The 13,562-nt window shown below is 37.6% G+C and overlaps 1 protein-coding gene across 4 annotated transcripts in view; it reads left to right on the top strand.

Moving 5' to 3' along the window:
• The window catches only part of SGCG (sarcoglycan gamma), a 118,560-nt gene that overhangs the window by 76,831 nt on the left and 28,167 nt on the right, over positions 1 to 13,562 (top strand). For all 4 annotated transcript variants that reach the window (XM_027677887.1, XM_027677886.1, XM_027677888.1 and 1 more), the window contains one exon: positions 11,631 to 11,750. In XM_027677887.1, the coding sequence (XP_027533688.1) occupies positions 11,631 to 11,750 (120 nt within the window). The remainder of the gene's footprint in view (positions 1 to 11,630; positions 11,751 to 13,562) is intronic.

Raw genomic sequence — 13,562 nt, 5'->3', positions numbered from 1 at the left:
TCTGTGACATGATACATCTGCTGTGGAGTTCTGTCTGCTGCATGCTGTTTGTGGTTGCCCATCATGGGACCACCATGTGTATCAGCACTGTAGTCTTGTTCATCGTGCCTAATGACCAGAAGTTATGAGGAGGTCCTTTGGGAAGGGCGGACTACAAAGCAGATCATTGACTCCCACACTAATTTGTCCAGCCAGATCCCTGCTGAAGTCTGAGAAAGTTACAGGTGAGATCATGTCAGACAGTAGCTCAAAGGATGAATTGTTTGACAGTGTCCAGCCTGCATCACCTAGAGCCGTTGAGAAGGGAAGTCTGCTATAAAGACATCCATAAAAGTTTCGTCCTGTATTTAGTTTGGGCAGTTGTCATATGAGTGGCTCCATCTTTAATAGGTGCTTTTGCATGAAAGTGAAAAAAGCTGCTCTGATTTCTGCTGAACTCAATTCAGTTGTTGTATTTTAATGTACTCATGATACACTGCAGGAACTTTGTCCCAATGCAAATAAGGCACCTCCATATTTCAAGCTGGAAACATGAGATACCTTTGGGGGGTGGAAGGTGTATTGCTTATCAGGCAATACTTCTGCACAAACAATTAAACTTTGTTGGGGAAAAGAATGTCGGCACTTAATAGTGGTATAAATCAATTGCTTATTCAGACTTCAGCACCTGTAACGTAACTGAGGTCCATAAATGAGCAGTCTGAGATATTCACCCACAGTATATCTTTCCTGTTAACAAAGAGAACTTCAGTGCTGGAAAGAGTGTGAAGAGTGCATTTTCCTGAAAGAAAAGGTATTTTAGTTGTTGTGCTAGCCCATGTGTATAGATCTTACCTTAGCAAAATGAAACCTGGCGAAAATAACAACAAATCTCAGTCATTGTTTTGGGGTTTTTTACCCCTTCTCAGTAACTATTTAGTCTTTTTCTGAGAGTGTTAACAAAGAGAAGTACAGAAAGTGAGATGGAATGTGCTGCCTTAAATAAATTGAAAGTTAAAAAGATCTGTTCGGTTGAGCTAGAGACATTTAGATTAAAGGAAACGTAAACTGAAGACATGATAGACAGAGAAGGGTCAATACAAATCTATGGTGTAGAATATGGACTGGTATTTGGGGAGGAGAGTTCTACTGGATGGGAAATGTCTCGTCAGTAGCGACTCATTAATACCACCCATATCTAGTATTTTCCCTTCTTATTGGTAGTTCAATTCTGTTTGTCTGCTTTTCTTCACCTGTTTTTTCTGGCTGTATCCCCGTAATGTGCAGTTCAGTGTATTTTGTACCTTACGATGTTTTGTTGCTCTTTAACCTTTTCCTCAGGAAAAGCCAAATACTTAGTGTTGTCCTGATGAAAAGTTGTCTGGCTGTGCAGAGAAGCTGTAGCTGGCTTAGACAATATATGAGGAAACCAGTACAAAGGAGGGGAGTGTAGATCTGAAGACCTGCATCTCAAATCTTTTAAAAGTCTTCAGTGTGCAAAGGCAAATCAAATTCAATACAGAAGCAGGAAAGTTCTGACGACACTGGGGCTTGCTCTACAAAAAATACTTAGATAAGAAAGTGAAATAGTGATTTGAGCCTGGGAAATCACAACTACATCAGAAGAAGTGCTAACGTGCATTTGCATGTTATTTGAAATATTTGATGTTTAACTAATCTCTCTTGACTGGCAATTCTATTTATTAAATTCATTAATCATTAAGAACTGGTCTTACGTGCTGTCTGCTGTAGTTGGTACCATTGTAAATACTAACATGAAATATTACAAATATTAAATCACAGTAATTTCTGACTGATGTATAAGTGTTGGAAGAGCAGTAAAAAATTAATACTTTAAAGAATTCTGTTAATACCTAAATATATGGTCAAACAACATCGACTGGGGTGACAGTATGTTAAAGTAAATACATAACTTTATACTTTTAGCCGTTGTCCTTAGTCACTCATAAAATGCAGGTATGTAAAATGCTGTTCCCTTATAAGGAGTGTGAAAAATAGATGTGTGGCTTATTTACTTCCTATGCACAAACCTTTGCTAAAGAGTTAATGTCTTCTACAATTACCAGCATCCTGGAATTATGTCTTAAAACTCTAGTCATCTTATAAATAAATACAAGTAGTTGCCATCGTGAAGGAGCTGTATAGGTAAGTTTGGGATTGTTCTGAAGATGGCAATGTAATACACCATCACTCATAAGATTATGACAAAAATATCTTTTAACTCATGGAAACTGTGATTCAAATGATCTGTTAAAATAATAAATTACTAAGAATTATTTAAATACCCAGTCTTACATAGAAGTCATTCACAAGACATTTCTGAAACAAATCCCTACTTAAGGAGTTTCTGTTAAATTCCTCATATGAGGATAACAAGGCACAATATTATGCATTCCCTCATGAATGACAGATATACTAGAAGGACATCAAATGTGAGCAACTTCCAACATGAGCACTCCTGTTTTAAAGTTTCTACATGCCCCTCAGTTCATCTGCATGACATACCTCTTGCAGGAGTTATCTGGATATTAGAGCTCTTAAAAAAAATTGCTGTAGATGTTGAGTTTTGGACTGTGTTCTAAAATAAGCTGCTTTCAGAAGCCTCACTGAATGCAAATACTTTGCTTACCAAGAAAAGAACACTTTCAAAATAATAGAGATCATAAATTTAAAAAAACCCAAACCCATTCTGTGTTTTACTCTTTTTTTACTTAAGTATCCTTCTGGATGACAAAAATACCCATTTTGTTTGAATTACTCTTTAAAATCATTTCAAACTCATATATGACCAAAGAAATAACAAAAAAAAAACCAAAAAAAGGGAATAGAACCTTTAATTAAGGGATTAGGGGAACATGATTGCTGTAGCAATATTTCTAGGAGAAATGGGACTTCAAAGGATGGTGGCCAACAGACAGCAAGGAAGGAATCTAAGCAAGGCATAGTTGTATGAAAATACAGGATTGATAGTCATAGGGAATTAAAAAAGCTGTGGAGAGAGTTGCTTATAGGCAAGACAAGGATATCTACAGAACAGATTATAATTATTTTCATTAGAATAGCTCCTGTCTTTAAAATTTTGAATAAGATTCAGGTTTCTTTGTCACAGCTTGCTTATCAACCTTCAAAATAATAAGTAATACTATCTGTAATATCTAGAACTTTCTTTGGTAATCCAAGAAAGCTGCTAATTGTCATCTCCAAGATTCCTGTTCTTACCACTTCAAAGCCTTTTTAAGTCCTAGAATGAAGCAGCATAGTAGCACCTTTGATTTATACCCTGACCCTGAACCACAATAAAGCAAAAAGTTGTCAAACTTTTTCAGTAATGAGTGATAATAAATATATTATATATAAAAGAAACATATGGACTATATAGTCAATTGTCAAATACTTAAGAGCAACATTGGTATCAAACAGTAAATGATGTTTCACCTAAGTAAACATAGGCTTCTATATACACCCTACCAGCAGATGAATATAATACAGTCAGCTTTTGCGATGGTACTCCAGTGCTGGATAATAAGGATGTGAATGAAGAGCAGCACATTTCCATTTGTCATTACTGAAAAGTAGGGCCAGTTTTTTAAGAGATTTATTTTTCAAGGATCATGTAAGGAGGCTTCAACCTACAGAAGACCCTAAATTCTGCTTGTAATATATCTTTTTCAGGAAAAAATTAAAAAAAACCCCAACCAAACAAACAAAAATCACCAAAGGAAAGAGGTTTCCAAAGTCATGCAAGATCTGTGAGAACAGATTCCAACAGAGTAGATTGCTGGTCCTCCTCCTAGTTCTATCACTTATACCAAGGAATAGTAACATCAGTAGCTTTGGGCTAGGCGTTCCATTTAAAGTATTTAAAGCTTGAGGAATTTATTTAGATAACTGGATTATGAAGCTGTTCTGCATTGTTAAGCATGAAATCAGCTCCACTCAGAAAGCATGGGAATATGGTGAAAGTCAAAATGGTTTATGCAGTGTGAAAACGGAATTACAATCAATGTTCTGCCTTGAGACTATTTTCACATCTGTAACATTAATCTGAACAGCTGTTGCAAAGAGAGCATTTGTGCTATCCCACCCTGCTTTTTTCAAACAGGAACAACATTCTAAGAAAACAGATCAGTGTCAGTACCTAATATATTGCTTTATTAGAAGTAATTGTCATTTAGAAACTATTACTTTCCAATGTCAAATAATTTTCGCTTTTCTTATCAGCATTTTAATATTTCATTTTGAAGTGATGATATTTTTTCACCAGAGGCATAAGAGGAAGAAAACAGTGTTAAGGAAGCATGATGATCGTAAGAAGAGTTTGATGTTATTTTTACAGGGAAAACCCTGAAGTCTGTTTCATAAACTTGACTTAATTACATTGTAAAATCGTTTTTCCTTCTTTATTTTTCCAGGAAGTCTTTCACGAAAAAATCCATTTTTGTCCAAATAAGTTCTTTCTTATCTTTAAGATAAAAGCCAGAACATATTTCTTGAAGATCTTTGTCTGCAGGAAGATGATTATTTGCACAACTTTAATTGCTGTCCAGCTGGGTTATAAGAAGGAAAGATACAACATAGGAGCAATTAATAGAAAGATAAATTTGGAACTTCATGGAAGTATTTTTGAGGTGATTAAGTCTTCCTATGATCAAGAATTTACAAGATTTATTCTAAGGGGATTAAATTAGGGATGCTGACTTCCTAAATAAAAAAATTTTAACTGCCAATGAATCTGATCATATCAAGACATACATGCTAGTTTTATTTAAAAGTAAAATTTAGTCGTCAAGCAAAATTTAGACAATGAGGGGTGGCTGCTAATACATCCTGCAGACTTTTTAACTGTCCTCGTTTCTAGTTTACTGTTTGAATCCATAGCAGACATGTTCCTGTTCTATATAAAGTGCATATGCTTTTAGTCTTTTATGAGACCATTTTGCATATCACGTTGCGAAGAATTAAAAGAAATAGCAGAAAAAAAATTGAGTAATATTTAATTAAAGCTAGCTAAGCATATCACCATGAGAACTTATTTGTGAAAAAAATAATTTTGACATTACATCTACAGTTTAATATTTAGCCTCAAATGAGAAGTATTCTCTTCTGAAAAATTGATGTCTAAGCACCATGAATAGTAGGATACTTACCATAGCAAGATGTGCACACCCTGTCCCTAAATATGACAGTCTTTATGAAGAAATCTATGATAATGTTCACAGTCAGAAAGGCTGATTTAAGCCAGACTTAAAACGTCCTCTAAGAGTTAAACAGATAGTTACTGTGAGGGTGGTGAGGCATTGAAACAGGTTACCCAGAGAAGCTGTGGATGCTCTTCCCTGGAAGTGCTCAAGGCCAGGGTGAATGGGGCTTTGAGCAACCTGTTCCAGTGAAAGGTGTCCCTGCCCATGGCAGGGGGGTTGGAACTAGACATTCTTTGATGTCCCTTCCAACCCAAACCATTCAATGATTCTATGATAATGTGTATGGCCAACTTGCTTAAATATGACATCACCACTGTTAAGGAAAAATTTAACCTGGCCCAGGGGATTTGAATCCTATGCTGTCACTTCTCTTCTGACCAAGTCTGTAAGAAAAGAACATGAGTCTACAGAGTTTTGCTCTGAAAAAAAAGGCTAGTGTTTAGGAAATATTTGGAAAATAACCAGTTTGTGGATACCTGTCTCTCATTAGAGAGCAATTACTTGTCTGAATAGCTTCATTCTCGCTTTATTCCAATGGGAGAAAATAATTCAAAATAAGGGAAAAAAGGGAAATTATTAAATATTTTATGACCTTGTCAACTTCCACGGTCTCAGTAAATTTGCAATCCCATACGTATCTTTGTTCCTATGGTACAGTAATCATTAACATAAGTAATTGGATGATAATTTGAAGATAATAGCTATTGCTAAAGGTGAGGACAGTTTCTGCAACTTCCGTCCTTTAAAGTAGTAAGAATATTGAATTATTGGCATTGATTAATGCTAGATGGATCTGTAAAGGCTAGGTTAAAATAGCTGACTTTTACTGTGCCTGTAATCTGTGATAGAATTTGGATAATTAAGTACATCTAAAATCCTAATCATTTAAAGTGTAACTATCAAATCCCTATGGTAGTTAGTGGCCAAAAAAAGGAGCTAGATCCTTATCATTTTGCAGCAGGTCTGCAGAAGACACCTCCATCCTGATGGACTGTTTGAACATGTATCTGCAGCATACCCTTGTGGCAGCGAGGACTAATTGCACACTGGGCTACATTCCACACCTGGGAGGCCAGGTCTGGAATACTATTAAGCCCTCTCCAGTATGACAAAGCTGTGAACCAACTGAGGAGATGCACACAAGGTGCTGTTAAGATGGTCAGGGATTGGAAGCATGTGAAGTATAAGTCTGAAGAAGTTGTGTTTGTTTAACCTGCAAGAAAAGAAAGCTTAAAGGGGGTTTCCAACTTCTGCCTGATACTAGGAGGGCTAGAGACGAAATGAATCGTAGAATCATTAAGGTTGGAAAAGACCTGCAAGATCAAGTCCAACCTTCAACCGAATACCAGCATGCCAACCAAAGCATATCACACAGTGCCACATCTACTCATTTTTTGAATGCTTTTTTGAACCCACTTTCCTGGGTAGCCTGTTCCAATGCTTAACCACTCTTTTAGTGAAGAAATTTTTTGTAATATCAAACCTGAACCTCCCTTGGTGCAACTTGAGGCTATTTCACCTTGTCCTATCACTAGTATGAATCCATATTCTTCTTGGGGTGCACAACAAAAGGGCAAATACAATAATGGTCATGGGTTGCAGGGAAGCAAAGTGCAACTGGATAAACGGTGGGGGGAAATATCACTGTTAGAATGGTTAACCATGGGAACAAGTTGTCCAGGGAGGCTGTTAAATTCCCTACCTCAGACATATTAAAATTTTACCTGAACAAGACCCTGAGAACCTTTATCTAACTTCCATGCAAGGTGACCTTGATGTGATTAGTAGGTAGGACCAGGTGACTTCCAGAGGTGACCTCTGGCTTGCATTCTTCTGTGGTTCCATCTTGCCCAGTCTTCAGCTAACACTCTGAAAGGGCTCATGTTGCTTACAGACCCCATGTCAGACTTTCTAATCTGACGTAGAAGTCCTGGACACACTAGGACATCAAAAATAAGCTGAAGGTCAGGCAGAGAGCACAGAAGTATGTAAATGGACTAGACAGTTGTGTTGTCAACTCAGTCATTCCCCACCTGTTTAACTGATCTTCTCACATTGTCCTCTGCCCAGATCCAGTAGGTATGCTTAGGTATGAATCACAGCGCAGGAGCTGACCTTATGAAAATACACTCATGGCTTTCTTTTTTTTTAAAAAAAAAGAAAAGGAGGAAAAATATCCATTATACTGAAGATAGAGTTGTTAAAGTATTTGCTCAGGAATGAGAGACTCACATTAGCTGTCCTTTCTTCATACAGGGTTTCAAATTATCATGCCTCATCTCCTTTAGTACTTTCCTTTTCACCTTATCTGTTTGAGGACTGTATGTTTCACCGTTTCCTGTTGAAGTTAATATCATATGACAAATTCTGGGTTCATTAAGCCTGAGAAAAAAGGTGGCACCATAGCCTTTTTGTCAAGTCATTCTGTGAGAAACATGATCTCCTGTTCCTGCCGAAGTTTCTACATGCAATAGCCCATTTTACAATTAAATATTGCATGGGTTTCTTGTTTCTATATTTAAATAGAGTATTCTATATGGCTAATGCCTAGATGGATGAAGACATGGCATTAGCTAAATCACTCTGAGAGTGGAAAGTCCTATCACCTAGATACCTAACATTTGTTGGGTTGCTACTGTCTGCATGATCAGTGTCTGTAACCATCGAGAACCAATTTTTTAAGATCTCTAGACTTATGTTTAATCATAGAGAACAACAAAGTATAAGCAGTGCTGACAGTAAGGCATTCTTACGTTGATCTGAGGGCTCATCATTGTTTCATCCATTGCATAAAAGGAGAACTGAGAGAAAAAGAGGAAACAGGAGAAGCAAGTGTTCTGTTAATGTATTACAGTTGTTTTTCAAGACAAGGAGTGATGTATGACATGGACATAAAATATATATATGCAACATACTGTGCATTTTCTGTAATAATGCATTTATTTGTTCTAATGAAATACCAATACTAATGAAGTACTTGCATACCATTCCATATGAAAATATGACTCATTTTATGTTTCTGAAAGTAATGACTTTACATTTATTAGTATTGTATTGTATTACTCATGGAATGAGAATTGAATCTGTAGGAGTATTACATTTTTAATACACTTTTAATGAGATCTTATTTTAAGTAAGGTGCTTTAATTTAATAAAAATTAGCTAAAAAATTAAATTGCATAGGAGTACCCCAAAGTGCTCAGGATTATGGTTTATATTCATCACTTCGATGATTCTAGGTTGTAGGAGAAGAGCAAAGCATACAGAATATCTGACAGCCATAGGTTATCAGAAATTATGGGTAACGAGAGAGAGTAAGAAAATAAAAGATCCAAACAAATAAATCCAGTGTTGGAAAGCCTTTTCTTCTGAAAGATCTGAAGACATGTTAAAAGTTTACTTGTGTATATTAAAGTAGTATTTGGCAGAACTAACTGTATTTGAAGAATCTGCATACTGGTAACATGTAGGCAGGCTCTTCAAAGTTCAGACTCTCCAAATTTCATTGCCATTGAGCATTTGTGAATATATATGTTATGGCAGGCCCCATTTTTGATAGAAGATACTTTTCAGTCTTGTACATCTATATTTGTACTGGCCTGGAATTCAAAAGTTGGGTAGCAGTAGAAGGCAGTTTATTTAAATGCTTGTCAACTGAAATGGACTCAGTAAATAGAAGACCTTCCTTCCCTAGAAAACCCCTAGGGCAGTCAAGAGTGAGGAGAAAAAATGAAAAGGAAGACCGTTTAGTATTATGTCAGTTGTTTTTGGAAGACACATCTGTCAGTAAGTGGAAAACGAACACTTTTCTATAACCTGCATTCAGTCAGGTTGCATTTTTAATTGTAGGATTTTATCAATAAATACGATTATTTAGTATTAGTTGACTTACATGTAGTTAATATACTAGGATGGCAAACAAAACATATTTAGGCATTAGGAGATTAAAGTTTCAGATATTGAATTTGGCTGCTGTTTATGAGTTGAAAATTAACCTCACTGGGATCACAATACAATTAGTGTTATTGCAATGTAGCTAGTGTATGTGTATTGTGGAATACAACTAAGAGAGATTAATGGCTACTTTTCATTACATAAATTTATTCCCATTTGTGTAAAAGCCTATTATTCCTTTTTGAAACTTGTTCCACGTATACTGAGATGTCTCATCTCTAGCATGAAAAAAACATACACTTGAATTTTGTTTACCCTACTACCCTCTAAAGATATAAAATACATCAATTATTATCCATACTATTCTGTGATAATGAAGGTTATCAATAGGACAGTCATTGTCCCACTTTACTGGGGCATTTTTGTTGAGAAAACTGTGGACCTGAATATTCTTGTTAAAAATTTATTGAAGTGTGCAAGGTCCAGAATCAAACAGGAGAGAAATCTGGAGGGAAACCCAGCATGGGCAAGGCCATGAGTTGTAGTTTCAAAGAGAGACAAGTTAAGGCTCCTTTGGAAAGTATATAATGTTCAGTGACTGCTCTCAGTGCTTGCAGAGTTTTTCCTTGATTAAGTCTGGCTTTAAAAATCATAGGATTAGATGAATGGGAAGGATGAGGAACCAGCCCCTGTAACACCAGTAAAGTTGGTAATGCCCAGTTTATTCATGCCTTTGATCTGTTTGAATACAGAAGGATCTGGCTACACTACATAAATAGCCAGTTTTGTTAATGCTGTTGGGCACAAACAGGAACAATCATAAAATCATAGAATGGCCTGGGTTGGAAGGGACCTTAAATAAAATGCCTTAACCAAGATTTTCTAGGAAGGCATTGACAAGATTGCCTCACTTACCCAGAACTTCTTCTTTTGCTCTAAAAAAAATACTGTTTAATGCCTTATCACTGAAGGAAGATATTTCCTGATACCACTTTTTGCAACATACTTCTCAGAAATTAAGTCATGTGCTTCATAGTAGCTTTAGAGAAGAGCTAAAATGAGGTCTGTAAGGCTGTGCCTGGGTGCACATGTGCAACAGAGCGTAACATAATGCAGAGTTCAGCCCTCTATCCTGACCATTTTCAAGTAGAATCAATATTGGGGTTTACGCCTTAAAATTATTGCCCTGGTTTAGGGCAATATGGCTTTATGGCTTCTATAACCCTTTCTGTGCTTGGTGGGCTGTTAAAAGCAATTACTTTGTATCTGCTGAAACAATAAGGAATTTGTCTGGAACCTTATGGTATGCATCTCTTGTACCAGCTACCATGCAGATTTTGTGAAATACCTGCATGTTCTTCTTAGCACTATTAATCATCTGTCACCTAATGCCATTTTCAGAGAATCAGAGAATATTCTGAGTTGGAAGCGACTCACAAGAATCATCATGTCCAACTCTTAAGTGAGTGGTCCATATGTGGATTAAACCCGTGACCTTGGCATTGTTAGCACCATGCTCTAACCGAGCTAATTTAATATAAGGTCTAACAAAAAGAAAAATTCCTATTTTTTTGAGAATTACTGCCTGGAATATATTTAACACTTATGGGAGTCGACACGGTAAGACAGGTTCTTAATGGGAAGGAGGCAGTTCAATGCCTCTTGGTTCCATGGATAGTCTGTGAAGTACCTTTATTGAAAGTTGCTGAAAAGGAGTCTTAACTGCTTTGAGCATTCTGTGTAATTTTAATTCTGAACATAGATTTAGATGACAACTCCATGAAATAGATATTCAAACTTACATGGTGTGAATTTTTAATTGATCAGGTTGTTAGAAAAGGGAATATAAAGGGTGTGATTTTTATCCACTTACCAAGCCAATACTGTGAAACATGATGTTTTAGTGAATTTAGGATCTCAAAATATGCAGATTCTCTTGCGCACAATTATTTTAACTTTTGGAGTACCGGAATCAATTGCAAATACTCTCATAGTTTCTTGAAACTCTTTTAAGAACATAATCAGTAACATTTGCTAGATATGTGTCGCTAAAGTGACATTTGTTTGGAAGAGCTGAGCATCCTGCTCTTATCATGGGAAGTTTGTAATTTTAAATCATTTGAACTTCCCTATTAAAAAAGGATTATGCTGCAAAGACTTTGATAATTAGTTTCTGTGTTTCAAAAAAAAGAAAAATATGCTAGACTCATACTGATCAAAGCAGTTTCAACACCCAAGAACATGAATGTTTGTCTTGATCAATTCATAAGGGATTTCCTAAATTCTCTGGAAAACCAACTATAAAGCATGACTACAGGCACAGTTTTGAACAACAAATTAGATCATGTAAATAGACTTATCCAATTTCAGTACTTAGAGGGCCACTATCCTTAGAATATCTGGGTGCTTCATGATCTTTAGTGTACTTAAATGGGTCACTAAATTATTAAGACACCAATTAAAAGTATTAGCCATTTATATAGAAAATTGAAGAAAGATGATGTCATTATTCCATTATTCTACTGTGCTTTGCAGGTCCTAAAATGGTAGAATTCCACGGTCAGCAATTTCAGATCAACTCAAAGGATGGAAAGCCACTTTTTACAGTGGATGAAAATGAGGTTGTAATTGGCACAGATAAGCTTCGAGTCACAGGTTTGTAACCATTTAAGAAATGCTCAAATAATACCCATAGAAAAAGCACAATAAAAATGGCATTTTTAAATACATTATTATGTGTGAATACAAGTTCCATTTTTACCTCATTAAGAAACAGAAATATGAAGGTGTTCTGACCTTTTCCAATAAATAATCAGTAAGAACTTCTGAAAGCAAAATAATATATATATAAAAATATGTAAATATATCTGTGTTTATTTTATTTTAAAGCCATTAGTGATTGGAACTGTACAGATGCATCTTTTTCTGAATTATTTAATGTTTCCATTGCACACTAATTGAGGCTGAAAAAATTCTAGATACTCCAGTCTGAGTTGTAATGAGTTTGATTTGTGAAAACTTTGGGCTCTCTGATATTTTTATATGGTTTTATCTTGCAAAGTGAAAGCCACTGTATTTCTGCTATGTGTGTAGCATATATCACAGAATCACAGAATCAACCAGGTTGGAAAAGACCTCTGAGATCATCGAGTCCAACCAATGACCCTGTCAACTAGACCATGGCACTAAGTGCCACGTCCAGTCTCTTCTTAAATACCTCCAGGGACTCCACCACCTCCTTGGGCAGCCCATTCCAATGTCTGATCACTCTCTCTGTAAAGAGTTTCTTTCTAATGTTTAGCCTAAACCTCCCCTGGCACAGCTTAAGACTGTGCCCTCTTGTCCTACTGCTGGTTGCCTGGGAGAAGAGACCAACCCCCACCTGGCTACAACCTCCTTTCAGGGAGTTGTAGAGAGCGATGAGGTCTCTCCTGAGCCTCCTCTTCTCCAGGCTAAACAGCCCCAGCTCCCTCAGCTGCTCCTCATAGAACCTGTGCTCCAGTCCCTTCACCAGCCTCGTTGCTCTTCTCTGAACCTGTTCCAGCACCTCAATATCCTTCCTGAACTGAGGGGCCCAGAACTGGACACAGTACTCAAGGTGTGGCCTCACCAGCGCTGAGTACAGGGGAAGAACCACTTCCCTGGTCCTGCTGGCCACACTGTTCCTGATCCAGGCCAGGATGCCTTTGGCCTTCTTGGCCACCTGGGCACACTGCTGGCTCATGTTCAGCTTCCTGTTGATTGGAACCTCCAGGTCCTTCTCTGACTGACTGCTCTCCAGCCACTCTTTAGCCTGTAGCACTGCATGGGGTTGTTGTGGCCAAAGTGCAGGACCTGGCACTTGTTCTTGTTAAAAATCATACCTTTGAATTCAGCCCGTTTATCCAGCCTGTCCAGGTCCCTCTGCAGAGCCCTCCTACCCTCTAGCAGATTGACACTCCCCCCCCCATTTTGGTGTCATCTGCAAATTTGCTGATTGTGGACTCAGTCCTCTTGTCCAGATCATCAGTAAAGATATTAAGCAGGAGTGGGCCTAACACTGATTCCTGGGGGTCACCACTAGTGACCAGCCACCAACTGGATGCAGCACCGTTCACCACCACTCTCTGGGCCCGACCCTCCAGCCAGTTCCTAACCCAGCACAGAGTGCCCCTGTCCAAGCCGTGGGCTGCCAGCTTTTCCAGGAGTATGCTGTGGGAGACAGTGTCAAAGGCTTTGCTGAAGTCCAGATAGACACATCCACAGCCTTCCCCTCATCCATCAGGCAGGTCACCTGGTCATAAGAGGAGATCAGATTGGTCAGACAGGACCTGCCCTTCCTAAACCCATGCTGGCTGGGTCTGATCCCTTGTCGATCCTGTAGCTGTTGTGTGATCGCACTTAGGATGATCTGTTCCATAACCTTGCCAGCACCGAGGCCAGGCTGACAGGCCTGTAGTTTCCCAGGTCTCCCTTCCAGCCCTTCTT

Source organism: Neopelma chrysocephalum, unplaced genomic scaffold (genome assembly GCF_003984885.1).
Source record: "Neopelma chrysocephalum unplaced genomic scaffold, ASM398488v2 Primary Assembly neopelma1_43, whole genome shotgun sequence".
NCBI classification, from domain to species: Eukaryota; Metazoa; Chordata; class Aves; order Passeriformes; family Pipridae; genus Neopelma; species Neopelma chrysocephalum.
The sequence above is the reverse complement of the archived record's forward strand: the minus strand, read 5'-3'. Positions and strand labels throughout refer to the sequence as shown.